The sequence below is a fragment of the Protomyctophum parallelum genome (genome assembly GCF_964188405.1).
Source record: "Protomyctophum parallelum genome assembly, chromosome: 5".
NCBI lineage: Eukaryota > Metazoa > Chordata > Actinopteri > Myctophiformes > Myctophidae > Protomyctophum > Protomyctophum parallelum.
In genome coordinates this window covers 42,805,260-42,820,042 of record NC_139702.1, presented here as the reverse complement: position 1 = coordinate 42,820,042, position 14,783 = coordinate 42,805,260, and the positions used below count along the sequence as shown (strand labels likewise).

Here is a 14,783-nt window from a genome sequence, read left to right as displayed (position 1 = left end):
TAATCCTACTAGACCCCAGGAAATTACATCTGGCCACAGTAGTTGTTTTCTGTTTGTCTGAATGAACAACTGACTACTAGGGGATATGCCATACTGTGTCGTAGGCTCAATATGTCAGTTTGTTACCTCCTCATTTACATTCAATAGATCCCATGATCTTTTGTGGCCAGATCCCGGGTGGAGATAGAGATTTAACTGTTTTTCATATAATTCAAAATGGTGGGTGATCTTAAGGTCAGAGGCCAAAAGTTAGAACACGAAACTTGTTTGACATGATGAGACACATGTGTATTGATGTTTTATTGCTGACAGTCAAACGGTTCAAAGTTTGCATTTTCAATTGAGTGCTATAGCGCCACCCTTTGGCCAATGGTCGTGGGCTTCGCGTCCTCACTGTTTGGCATAGCCCTCTACCATAGTATTGCCAAGTTTCGTGAAAACCGACTGCATGGTTCAGCCAGAACTGCTATTTTTTGGCAGAAGGAGAAGGAGGAGAAGAAGAAAAAAACAACAGACAAATAGGCTACATTAGGCCCTATTGGATTTGTCTGTTTTTTTAAATGGGGACCAGAGTCCTTTCAGGCTTGGGCCCTTAAATACCTTTCCAAGTGGTGATTCACTGAGGCCCGGCGGTGAGATAACTGAGCAAGTTCCCTTGATAAAAGAGTGACCCCAGCTGGAATTTAAGCATCGGTGCAGCTTTGTCTGAATAGTGTGTAATGCCTATACTAATGACAACCATAAGAGTGTGACTAAAACATTATTAATAGCAGTCGCTTATGTTTGGGATAATTAAGGTAATAATCAGATATATAACATGATATGCAATTTTGAAATGTGATTGTGATGTGACTTTCAAAACACTAGCCAACATTTCATAAACCAGGGTGTGAATATATGCCCAGTTCAGCATAAATAAAGCCACCAGGGGTCTCTCTTTCATTCTGATGTGTGTTTCTTGTTCCTGGATTATCTCTCGACCTCTCGTCGTTGGGCTATAGCTATAGGCTAGGTCATATCTGAAAGTCATCATGTCAAGCACATGGATGTGAGTTTACAGTAGCAACCTATGGCAGTGCAATGACATTGTAATGTAGGTTGTAGACAGTAGCATTAGCATATAGCAATCCAATCAATCCACTACAGGTCCTAATCAGTCTCTTCCACCGGTTTTGTTGTTGTTTTTCCCCCATCATATTAGGGAGTCAGATATGTTATGGAATGTTGCAAAGCTGCAGTGGAGAATGTAACATAGCAAATATTCATTGATCTTAATGTAGAAATTGAGAATTGGCTGCGGGAATGCATTTGAGGAGGAACCTGTCCTGAACCTATAAAGCCAGGCTCTTTAATTCATTAATGAGTCAAATTCTCACGATTTTTTACAATCTTACAATAGAACACAGTGTTCAATTTTTGTGTTACTGTGTCTATTATCATTGTCACACCCTCCACCCCCCCTCCAAAGGACCCATGTTATTCGCACACGTGGGACGTGACGTAACACATGAAGGGGTGTGTGATGTGTTTTCTCCTCTGCTCTGCAGTCGGTCTCACAAAAAACAGTTGATGCTCACCTCTTCAGTTCAGTGACATCTGGGGGAGAACCTGTCGAACGCAACCACCGTTGGTTCATTTAATTTGTTGTTTGTAGGCCGAACTGTGACTGAACCAAGATGTTCTGTAGACGGGCATGGCAGAAACTTGGGCCCCTGGCACGGTTGGCAGTCAAACCATCATCTAATGGTGAGTTTTAACTGTCTCCCGTTGAGCGTTAGAGACTAGCTTTTGGATCATGTACATTAATTTACTAAACCATCATAATAATGACCGTGGTATGTTTGTGCAATGTGCACGTGCCCGTCAATTAAGATGTCCAAGTCAGGCCTAAATCAAGTTTCACTACCAATTAAGTTTACTAATTTATTTCTTGGGATTGCCCATGGTCTAATTGTTCCGTTTGCAAATGAATTAGAACACCCTTTAACGTCCCTTTGTACGACGGATAGTCGATCTAGTGATTATATTGAATGCATTGCCTCTGTCAAAAATATAAAACTAGTGATAATAAATGCACTTTTTATGATTTATATCGCCATGCGGTCGGTTGAATAGCTCCTATTCTAACCTCTGCGATGGGGGAGGTGTGTCGCTTCGGGAACACGCAGTCCTGCACAATTTGTTATGAAACAGCACATCGCTGCCACAAAGGAACGGATCAGATAAACCTTTATGTAACTGTGCTGCATCCATCATGCACTTTGTATTTCTAACGATTGCTGACACTATAGGACTTGGTGTCATTATTTGTAGGCCTGGAGACGACGAGGACAATAAGGAACAGGCCCCACTATTGATTGAACAGAGGGCGAGAGTTAAACATGAACTTGAGCGTCGAATATATGTCTCAGTTTGTCTAAAAGCATAATGCATAGTGAGATTTCAGTACAAACCATAGATTTCTCTTCGTCTTCCATAAAACAGTAAACACTATGGAGTCAATTTGTTTAATGCACTGATATTGTACCTTTTCACATGATTATGGACAATTTAGACTCGGACACTTAAGTGTTCAGAAGCTGATAGCAAACACATCCAAAGTTTGGAAGATGCCAGTTTTAAACTGTAGACACAGCATCATCTTTGTCTGCAGGGGCAGCAAGAAAGTAATTTTGCTGACTTTTCAGTCCAAAGATAAATGGAGATGAAAAGTATAGCCATGGTTCTGAGGCCTAGTTTGTGTGTAATAATGCATAGCAACGTAGCCTACCTATGAGGAAAAACTGGTAGCCTCCATAGTGGGAGGGTTCTACATGTGTGCATTTGCATGCATGCCAAAGGAAAAGAAAATGGCCCCTGTCCAGCAGAAAGAGGAGGCATAGCACTTGCATAACATATAGAGACACAGACTGTGACAGTCCATAGCCTATGGACTAGGGTCTGACCAACCTATCCAAGTTGTGCTTGTCTGTCTGTAAATCATCATCCTGAATTCCTGATGTAAGCACATACCAGTCCTCCATGCTTGTGTGCACGCATGGCTCTAGCATGTGGACAACCCAATGTCAAATCAGTCACTCGATCACCACACAAACAACATTGGTACATACATGTTTGGCAGCCATCTTGGCTGTTTGTGTTATTTGGTGCCAAGTGTTATTTATGACAGGCTTTACCTGCCTAGGGATTATCTGATTATAGCTTTATACTTTGCATGGGTATTAGAAGAAGAGCTAAGGATGGATGGCTGGCACAGCATCCATGACAAGGCACTATTCATTTTAGACATTGCACTCGGATTAACAATGGTGGTGAACTTGAAAAGCCTTATAGGGTTTAAGTGGTTTATGGAGGTTTTGTAATGCATGATTGTGAGAAGAAAGTCCTCTATATACAGAGTTCTTAAATGAGGGGTCTTAATTAAAGATGTGTTATTGCCATTCAGCCAAGACCAGATAAATTATATATGGATTATAGATTATAGGGGGGGATAACTGGTCAGACCAGATCTTTGGTCTTTTGTGACAAAAAGCTCCATTAGATGGCTTTTGTGAAAATACATAAAAATAATCAGTGAGACATTGATTGAGCAAATTGGCCATTGGATACATGGTCAATATTTCTCATCTTTATATAGATAGGAAATGTGTGCTCTCAGAAAGGGCACAGGAAGAAATGTGTTTCACTTAGCCTGTAGAGTAGACAGAGTAAAGGGGAGGGGGATGAGCAAAGGGGGAGGGAGCATGAGTGAAGGGGGAGGGAGGCTGGGCTGCTGTACATTGTGTTCCCAGAATTTCCCACACTGCTACAGCTAGGTTAGCCAGGCTGTAGTATATGTGCCCACCATGCTATACACGCACCTACATTACTGTACATGTATGTAGACAGTTTTGTTAGCTTGGAAATCAGTTTTTTTGTCGGCAAGAGAGAACCTTTGCTTTGTAATAAAATGTGAACTTGAACCCAGGTCTCCAATAATTTAATTTAGAAATTGTGTGTGTGGGGTTATTTTTAATCTGCAGGGAGCAGCGAGTACAAGATATCATTGTTCATCTGTTTGATTTAGTTAAATATAATGGACAGAGGAAGAGAGAGCCATAAAGGGAGATATATCTTGCATTAGATAGTGCATGGCAGTGTCCGGGAGGATGGTTTTATTTATGCCATCCTCTAGTCTAAATGCACCACTGGAGTGGAAATCCTCTAAAACACCACATAATCCTTTAACTGGAGTGCAGTCAGTCAGTGCACAAGTAGCACGTCACTACTGCTCTCTACCAAATCGACAGCCTATTTAAGCTTCTTAACAGCCTATTAAGCAAGTGATGTTGGCAGATCCTTTGCCGTTAGGTTTGTCATGTTCACTCTTTGACATGTGATGAGTTGAGGTTTGTTGTTGATGATGCCAGTACATGAGCACAAGGTCACGTTCAATTACTCAGGTCACATATTATTCTATTATGTCTCAATGGAAAGGTTTGCCACATACACAATATTGTAAGAGTCAATATTGAAATTGGTCGATAAAATTATTCCGTAGATAAAATGTTGAGCATCAGGCGGCTGCTAATATGAACTGTATTTGACATCGCGGTTTAAAATCCTAGTTTGGCCACTACTGGACGCATCTATTCATCCACTTTGCTAAATAACACACTGTAAAGTTACACAATTCTGACAATAATATATACAGTGTTCATTTAAGAGTCCATTTGGTTCCATCTGACACAGAGTTAAATGAACAGAAATCTCCATCGTCATTTTTCTAAGGGAACATTGTTGGCATGTTGGAAATGCAAAGAAGAAATTGGCACATATATACATAGGATTTGGGACTGGCGCATAGTATACCCTTTCTGGTGTAGGATACTGGAATTCCTTGAGAAATGGGCGGGATTGACGTTGCCCAGAGATCCGCGGCTCTGTCTATTAGGGGACAGAACTGCTGTATCTGGCATATCTAAAAATCACCATTATAAAGGTTGGACTTGTTACCGCTGCCATAATACTGTTGCGTCATTGGAAAGTCCCCAGAACACCTGGGCTTAAAGAATGGAAGAAGAAATTATCAAAATAACATCATATGAATGTTGGCCAGGGTAAATGCAGAAAGCAAAATGAAAGAGATATGGGATGAATTCTGGATGTATATGAACATTCATTTATTTGCTTTTATTTATATTTTCACTTTAACTGTTTCGTTTCTTGGACTGGCTATTTGTAAGGTTTATAATGTTGATTCTGCTTTGTACAATTTTTAAAAACAAATAGAAACTTGAATTATAAAAAAGGAACATTGTTGGCCTTTACTTAACTTTGTTCCTTCTCTCCATGTCTGAGCAGTTCCTGTACGGCAGATGGCGTATGGGATCCCTGGTGGGTCCAACATGACGTACGTTCTTATCTGTGGAGGTGGTCTCACTGCTGCCGCCATCTATGTGAGTATCCCACTTCACCTGCTCTTTTCCAGCTTCATTTCCCCAACTGGGGACTGACCCTTCATGTTTGTTTTCATCGCTCTGTCTCCCTTTCAGTCTTTGAATGCATTTGAAAAGGTTTGAAAATGAAAAACCAGCAAAAAACTCAATGGTCCAGCAGTCTGCTGTGATTCCTTTCTTTTTTTTCTTTTTCCTTTTTATGTATTAACCCATAGTTTAGTGAAGAGAGGAGAGTCTGCACACAGGTTTGCTCCAAGGTGTTTGCTTTTTATTCAATACACCATAAATAAGACGCAACGTTTCGGCCGTGAACGGCCTTCATCAGTTGATAAAAACCCATAGTTTACCTTCATCAAGGAAAAATGAAAATTGCATATACTGGCGGACAGATCTTTAAAGTAAAGTAGTCCCTTTTCTCTATTTTAAATGTCCCTTTCCTATGAAACAATTAAGATACGAATGCAGGCAGGGGGGCAGTTTTGTACGTGTAGTAGTGTACCATCATAAGATAGAATGACCGGCATGATCCATAATTAATAAAAAAGGGTGTGTGAATCCAAGAAGCATTAAGGATATGTTCCACCTCTGTTGTCAAATTACCTTCACTTAACAGTCTATATATCCATTAGGGATCGGAACAATAGACCTGCGATAGTTGTTGCCCAAGCACATCTTCCTCTCAATAGGGGTTGGGCTGCCATTTAGACCATGTGGTAACTGTTGTCATGGAACAGACATTAGCACAGTGTATGGAATGGAAAGCATATAAAAGAGCATTGTTGTGTGTTCTGAGGACACTGCTTGTTAGGATAAACTTAGCCCAAACATTTAGACGTACAGGTTTTTTTCGATTCTGACGAATCTCTGCGAGAGTCTAAAAGATTTACCCCTGGCCGCTAGGGGCGCGGCCAATGTTCTGTTGCGCATTTACAATGGAGAGAAAACCAAGATGGCCGCCAGATTCCGAGTATGGACAGAGTGGATTAAAATACCTTTTTTATTGAAAACTACGGTCCTACGGTGTGTAATTGTTTGACACCCACCCACCGGACAAGTGGGGCAAACGAAAAAGCTGCTTAGATTTTGCATTTGTACAAGGTAAGAGTGATTTTGAGGCACAAACGTTGCTCGCGCGACCATATTTGGGGGTAAATCTTTTAGACTCTCGTAGAGAGATTCGTCAGAATCGAAAAAACCTCTACGATAGTCTAAATGTTTGGGCTAGGATAAACTCATGCATTGTTCAAGAGTGTACGTATATACATCAAACATTTATGAACTGTCACTAAAGTACAACAGAGTTGGTTACGAATTCAATGCAAGGTGGTTATGTTGAAATTCTGCTTTGCCTTCCACAGGCCTACAAGACAGTAGGTGTCTCCAAAGATGGTGAGTATTTGAACTACTGTAATGCATACACCAACACAAGCTCAGGGCTCCAGGGGTCACCCTTTTTTGGCTGCACAACACATGCACCCAAAAGTCTGTCCAGTGCAACTAAAAATGTTAATTTGTTGTACCAGTGTACCTTGCAGTTAGGTCTGTGTGTATGTGGGTGCACCTAAATTATATGCTGGCCGTGTATATGAAAATCACACCCGTGTGAAGTGAGGGGAACTATCTTTTATTTTGTCAGTTTGGAAGTACTCGGAGTCGTTATCAGTAAAGCAACGTCCTGTGCAAATTCAAAACGGGTGGTACGCAGGGCCAGTTAGTGATATCCAACAAGCACTTCCAAACTTTAAAAAATATCACCTACAAGGAATTTCTTGCCAGGAAGTAGCTCATAACATGTCTACGGTGGATTTTTATGAAACAAACACTTTGCAGATAGAGGATAATTCAAGCTTTTCGTGAGTTTGACAGATCAGATATGACTTTTATGTTTGGATGAATGGGCTGTCTGGGAAATTTCACCTAGTTACTACCTTGCCGGCAAGATGGACGCCATGTGCATATATAGTCAATGGGTCACACTCACAGTAGCCTGGAACTCACCTATGCTTTTTATGGCATAGGCAGCTCCCGGCAGGATCCGCCGGGAGAAACTATGCGCAGCTGCGCGACATGAGACTAATTACTTAGAGCGACAGAGAGAGAGAGAGGAGCGTGTGTGTGTACATGTGTGCGTGTATGTCAATTTTACAAAGGTGCAGACGATCAGAAATCAGCAGAGAGTGATCGACGTTTGCGCTACTCTATGCCGAATTGAAGTGAACTCGGTCCCAGACTTTTTTTTCCTCCCTGGAAATAAAAACGTCTGGGTTTCCGAGGCTACACTCACAGTAACTAAATGGCTATTTTAGTCAGTTCTGTGCGGTTGTCTGCTAGTGGAGGAATGTCACACAAGCCACCATAATATTCAGTTCACTACCATAGCTGACTCGACTGCTGGCAGGCAGGAATCTTGTTTGCATGGCTTTTACCAAAGCATGGGGAGAGAGCACAGAACATCTGAGGATGGAGCACATGCTTTGGCTATATTTGGTGGTGCCGCCCAAATAATGAACATGGTAGAGTGGTCATTCTCAATGGATTAATCTGGCTTGTCCAGTTGGATTTCAGTCTGTTATTTTGTCTACAGAGGTACCCTGGGGGAGGGATGGCTGTACGCCCAGACTAGCCAACCTAGTCTGTTATGGGACTAAGCTTCTGCTTTCATTGGTTCACCTGGGTACCGCTGGACGAAGAATACAATTTAAAGCCCTGCAGTAGTACCTGTGTTTATTACTCTATGGAACAATTAAATAACATAACTTCATGTATACGTGTAGCCAAAACATATTGTTTTGGGAACCAACCCAGCTAACTCCAAAATGTTATTTGGCTCGTTTCTGCCCGACAGCAGTGAATATATATATATATATATATATATATATATATATATATATATATATATATATATATATATATATATATATATATGCTTTCAAGCAATCACGTTAGCCCAACTCGAGTGTTATGATGGCCAGGGTTTAAGAGTTTAGAGCGTGGCATTATGGCAGGCAAAGTTGTTCAGACCAGTCGTAAGTGAGAGGATTAAAACTTTCGAGGGCATGTCCTGTCCCTGGTCACCCAGGGTCACCACGGTGACTGGCATGTTGCTAATCTTGGTGCAAAAGCAAATCTTTGTTTTCACTTCCCCCTAATCCGACCTTTTTTTATCTTTGTCCATGATCGGCAGCTCCAGTAGCAGAGGCTGTAGCAGCTCCCCCGGCTGAACCCGCTGTGGAGGCCGTCGCAGAGCCCATCGCCGCTCCCGCAGAAGAGGCTGCCGCCCCGGCAGCAGAACCCGCAGCGGAGGCGGCCGCTGCTGAGCCCGAGGCTGTCGCAGCTGCCCCGGCTGCTGAAGAGCCCCCGGCTGCCGTAGAAGCACCCGTCGCAGAGGAGCCCGCAGCGCCCGCTGAGGTAGAAGTTGTCGCAGAGGTGGCCCCAGCAGCAACCGTCGCTGAGGAGGCCCCAGCAGCACCCGTTGCTGAGGAGGCCCCAGCACCCGTCGCCGCTGAGGACGCCCCAGCACCCGTCGCAGTAGAGGCCGTCGCTGAGGTGGCCGCGGAACCCGTCGCAGTAGAGGTCGTCGCAGAGGAGGCCCCAGCACCTGTTGCGGTAGAGGCAGTCGCTGAGGTGGCCGCGGAACCTGTTGCTGAGGAGGCCGCAGTGCCCGCTGCAGTGGAGGAGGCCGTCGTTGCTGAGGCAGTGGAAGCACTTGCGGTTGAGGAAGCCCCCGCTGGTACGGCGGTAGTAGAGGAAGTCTCTCCACCTGCTGAGGCTGAGACGGCCCCTGCAGCCCCCGAGGCTGAGGCCCCGGCTGCAGCTGAGGTGGCAGCATAAAGGTTTTAAAAGTTCTAGGTTCACCCTGAAGGAAATGGGTATGGGTTACCTGTGGTGTGTATCCCTCTCCTTTGGGCCTAGACTGAATGGATTTTTGACCCTATTTAAAGCCTCATGAAGTCCATATCCAACACCATGGACGTTCACTCAGTTAACTCATACGAAATAGGGGTCCTTCGTTCCTGTTTATTGGTTGACCTTAACCACGAGCCACCCCACCCAGACCAATATTACAACATTTGACAATAAGTTGCAAGGTTAGACTGTGCTATTGTGGACCATTCTGCTTAGTATTCAGTTCCTGCCAGTTTTTTTTCACTATCCACAGTTGCATGGTAGTGTTCAGTTTGGGGTATAAGGAGTAGATCTAAGGGATTGAACTAAGAGATGATGAATGTAAATAATGTTGTCCTGATCCTTGGAAACCAACTGTAAAAAGAAGAAAAGAAAAATGTTCTAAGTGCCCCTTAAATCAGGATGCAACTGCACCTTGCTCATTCACTTTTGTCTGAACGCTTAAAATTGAACTTTCGCCAGCTTTTCATGTAGCTGCTTGGTGTGTTTTTCGCTTTCAACAGATTTTACAGTCTCAGCCAGGTCCACGACTCCTAAATTCAGATAGACATAGGGGCATGCCCAACAACTGTACTGCACTGGAGAAGGATTATGGAGGTTATGCAAATAATAATATATTGGATATGGTAGAGAGGATTGTGCTTCTTTCCGGCTTTTCGATGGAGAGCTTATTGTGAAATGTGACCAAAGGTCTGCTAGATCCTCCTCCCCTGCTTGTGTCTCTTTATCCTTAAAGGTGCTGTTCTTACAGCCTTTCCTAGAAATAAGAAGGATTAAGTGGTGGTCATAATTGGGCAGGTTCATGATGGTGACATTATTCTTTGTCTTTTAAGGCTTAAGTTATTTATTACCTGCATTCCGGAAGTCAAGCAGCCCCTATTTGTTTCCTCGATGACACGGTCACCATCTAATCCTTCTTTATTCCAGAATAGTGCTCCAAAAGTACAAGTCAGACGCCATTTCACAAGTACTGATTGATGTTTCCCAATCTCAACAAATTTGCGCTGAACCCATTTGCAAATTGTTGAAACAAACTGATATCCAACCTGTGCTGGAGGAGGGCTGTGACTTGAACAATACATCCTTACAAAATACCAGTTGGTTGTGGCCAGTCTCAGCCGGTTTCCATTTGCTTCATCAAACTATGAAACAAGACATGCCTTACAGCTTGTGAATACTGCATTCTAAACTTAATTGTTATAGATTAACATTGGTCTATTGACAAGTAAAGTCTACTTACAACATTCGGCTATAATCCACCTGATTATGAATATAAACGTATAGCCTACAGTATTTCTCATACAGTTAACCCCAATGGTAGTTAATCATCCGTTCACTGTTCTTGACTAGCCTTTTCCTCAAAATCAACAAAGCCATTTTTGTTTTCTTATGAGCGACACTGTTCTGGTGTGTCTTGATATTTTGTGTGGAATGACAACACTCTAGGAACCACGTTCATGCACCTATATCTCCTGGCATTGGATGTTGTGTACTTATGTCACTGCTGTTGAGAAATGTGTGCGAATGTTTGAGAAATGTTAATCATAAGGGAAGTTGAAGTTCTTCAATAAAGAGATTGTTATACATGTTTTGGTCCTATATTGCATTTTTCCTGATACGTCAAATGTAATTGGACCTTCCAAGGATTTATTTATTTTTGTCTTTTTGAATTGGTTCAGAATATATAACCTATAATATAATGTAAAGGCAGCAGTCTTCACAATATTTACCACACCAAACTGATTCGTTTTGCTGTAGGATCCCTCCTGCTTCATTCCTTAATGTGCATCTCTAGTTAAGATCACATTAAAGGTTGCTTTAGAGTTTAGATGGTCATGTGTTTGACCCCAATTCTCAAACGTATTTCATATATATAGTTTAGATGCTCCCTAGCTGGACCCAGGTGGACTAGAGTTAGATGAGCAGCAAAGCAATGCCAAAGTATTGAGTTTCTATGTATGGTATATGTCTTGTCCACCAGAGGGTATAATTAGCGTGGCTAGGAATGCCAAGTGTTGCTTGGTTAAAAAGGTTGAGATATGCTATATTTAGAATTTAATATGTTGGCCTTGATTTGCACGTGTGCCTATTGGCCATTTGAACTCTCCAAGAACAAATGAGATTTCACTTATATTGTTAGGGTTCTGTTTTGGTCTGTATTATTTTTTTAGTTGATTTAGCCAAACGGTTAGAAGGCAGCTGCACGCATTAACCAGGTATAACAACCTACAAGATTGTATGACCTGTTGAACAAGTAAAGAAAGTTAAAGGGATATTTCACTTTCAAATAAATAAGTAATGGAAAAGCCAGCCTCACACACTAGAAAACATCCTGTGAGGGGGCTGTGATTTTTCCATTGTTTTAATGTAATATATGGGGATGATCTTTACGTCATTTCCAGGACGTCTTCACCAGTTGAAATAATATAACATATTTTGGACCAGATCTGACTAGTTATGATCCTACTTTGAGTTGATCTGGCCTCAATTGGACTCTGATTCATCCATCTTAGTGGGCGGAATTTATGTTTGTTGAAATCAGGTGATATTCTGGGACAGATCTGACTATAGTCTTGGTTTGACTTGATCTGGCCACAATCGAGTGTAGTCTCTACACTGTAGTGGAGACTATTCTTGTGATGCAAAAACATCACAATACAGATCATAAAATCATAGTACATGATGTTCAATGTTAATGAATAAAACACAAAATTCACATTAAAGGTAGGATAAAAATAAATACTACTACATTTGCAGACAGTTCTGAGTCAGACGGTTTGTCTGGTGGTTGGGGTGGAGGAGGTCGCAGAATGGCTACCAATACCAACAATGTTCATTTGCACCCTGCTCTCTCCTGTCTGTCTTCTTGCAATCTGAGAACCCATCGTCAAAAAATACAGGAAAAACAGCGGCCTCTTTTCCTTGAATTTGACGTGAGTCAACAGTCTGTCGTGAGAGACACGAATCCTGAATCCTGAATCTTGAATCCTGTTAATGTTATCAAAGTAATCTGGGATTATATGCCCAGAACATTCTGAGCTTTATGATCAGACTTTGTTCAAGTACTCGGGGTCAGGGATCATGAACTAACTCTTTGTTCAAGTACTCAGGGTCAGGGATCATGAACTAACTCTTCCCGATTCCGATTCAATACAAAATTACTATTATGAGATTGTGGTAGAGGTGAAGGTAAACTCAAGGTAAGTGGAATGGTCAATTAAAAATGGCACAGCACTTCACAAAGACTAATATTTCTAATAATACAATATACCTTGCAGTACTATTATGTTGTACAACTTGTAACAACACTAACAGGTGCATGCTTTATTAACCTGCTGTATTCTTTGCTACACGTGATAGATTAAGCTATCAGAATGCATGGCCTTCTGCTAGAGAGCAAAACAGCTTGGAAATGGAGAATAATAATATACCAATGGGCATGGCAGTATTTGCTTGACATGAGGCACAAGAGATCAACATTAACTGCCTCCTATTTTTTATTTTCCTTAGAGTCCCTTCCAGATCTAATCTCAGCAGTGAAGAACTTGGCTGGCTCTACAGTTGTGAATGCTATCCAGCAAATGGAAGAATATGGGACCGACACTGAAGCCTCCGAATCGATTTTAGAAGGTTTTGCAGAAACTCTAGAGGCCAAGGATGAAACGCGAGCAGTAAACAAAGGCGCTGCAGCTTCATCAGCTTCAGCGGATGCAACTGAAGAGGAGAAGGCACCTGTTGTTGATGCTGCTGGCCTCACAAAGGAAGAGGACAACACAGAGAATGTGGAGGAGGTTCTAGCTTACAAAGCCGTGAATACAGAAGGAGAGTCTGCAGCAGAGGAAGGAGTAGAACCTGAAGCTGAGGTTCCAGCCTTCGAGGATGGCACTGCACCAGTTGTGAAAGTAGGTAATCAGTAGTGCTGGAAGGCCAAGCAGAAGAGGAAGTAGCACCACCACCACCTGCTGCCTTGGCAGAGGCAGTGCAAGGAGAGGTCCAAATGGCCAGGGAGGGAGCCGGTTTAGCAAATGTGTCCCCTGTAGTAAGACCATACTACTGTTTAGATGCTTATTACATACTTCAGAGAGACATATCAATGCACAGATTCTAAATGGTTTCTTCATGTTCCATTATAAGTAAGTATAAGTAAGCCATGCCGAGCCATGAGGCCCATATCTCAGGAGCCCATCTCCTGTTTCTGTAGCGTGAGGCAGCTTGATGTACAAGTACACCCCCTGGACATGACGCTAGTATGTCGTATGGACTTACTATCCAGATCAGAGTCTTCTGATCAAACCCCAACCTCCCAGTCTCAGGGCGGACACTCAAACCACAAGGCCACTGAGCTGTTTTCATCTTCCATGCTTGACCATATTTGGCCCTGACTACATAATTCTGCCTTACAGTATGTACACAGTCAGAGTCAAAGATGTGTCTCTGGTCAGTAACAACCTGCTGCTCAGCCATACAGTTGAGACGGTAAAGATTTAAGCTGAGTCATTAGACTGTAGTTAATTGTCATCACTAGCTCCATGTTACACGTGAAAAGTCTATATTTTAATATTAAATTCAAATCAAAATGTTCAGCTTCTGGCTGTAATTGAGTGAATAGAGTTTAAGAGTGAAAGGCTTCATACATTCTTGTCCATTCTACTTATATGATAAGTCAATATTACCCCCTAAATCTTTGAGTATGTAATACTATGTTATATGTACAGTATGTCAAACAAGACTTGCTTCAACCACAGAGACTATGGTGATGGTGACAGCCCAGTCGTGAAATGACGACGGACAGATGTGCCTTCTGGAACTTTGATTTCCATCAATCAAGTCTGAAAGAAACAATTCAAAGAAGAATCAGTAATACAAATAATAATGTTCCTATTCCTTACTTTGTCCATCCAATATGCATATCATAACAACTTCAAGGCTTTCTGTTTCTACCTCTGTAGTACCTCCAGCTTCAAATGAAATGCATTCATTAATGTACATGCCACTTTCTCTGTTATTCATGACTAGAGAGACGCCCTACTGTATGCTCCCAAGGGGGCAAAGGGGAGTCAAGTAAGTCATTCTTGACCAGTTCAATGCAAGTTACTTGATAGGTGCTAAAGTGGTTACCTTTTCTTGGTCTAATGTGAAATCGCAAGGTGGATTTCATTGTTTTTACATCATTCATTAATCATAAAATTGTATCAAATATTGTTACACTATATGTATTTGAATAATTGTTAGTTGCTTTATCCATGTAATGATTGTTGTGCTCAATAGGCCTAGTACCAATCTAGCCCAACAGTTTTGTGGAATATCAGTTTATTGTCCATTAGGTGGAGACAAATACTTAATTTTCATTGGGTCTCATGATTGTCCTCATCGTTGGAGAGAGAGAGGAAAAAGGGGGGGGGGGGGGGGGGGGGGGGGGGGATAACTTGTATTATTTAA

General features: G+C 42.0%; 1 protein-coding gene across 1 annotated transcript; it reads left to right on the top strand.

Annotated features, from left to right (window-relative positions):
* The first annotated feature begins 1,556 nt into the window (after window positions 1-1,556).
* Window positions 1,557-10,930, top strand: LOC310858756 (uncharacterized protein). The gene is made up of 4 exons (XM_083765011.1): window positions 1,557-1,746; window positions 5,344-5,438; window positions 6,797-6,827; window positions 8,623-10,930. Exons 1-4 carry the CDS (start codon window positions 1,677-1,679, stop codon window positions 9,267-9,269), a joined length of 843 nt encoding a protein of 280 aa, XP_083621137.1. The 5' UTR covers window positions 1,557-1,676; the 3' UTR covers window positions 9,270-10,930.
* Window positions 10,931-14,783: the final 3,853 nt, after the last annotated feature.

What these genes read in the sequence shown, in the direction of transcription:
- LOC310858756 (XM_083765011.1), top strand. Translation starts at nt 1,677, where the DNA reads ATGTTCTGTAGACGGGCATGGCAGAAACTTGGGCCCCTGGCACGGTTG. An exon ending in TCACTGCTGCCGCCATCTAT is followed by an intron (nt 5,439 to 6,796) that starts GTGAGTATCCCA and finishes TGCCTTCCACAG; the next exon opens with GCCTACAAGACAGTAGGTGT. An exon ending in AGTAGGTGTCTCCAAAGATG is followed by an intron (nt 6,828 to 8,622) that starts GTGAGTATTTGA and finishes CATGATCGGCAG; the next exon opens with CTCCAGTAGCAGAGGCTGTA.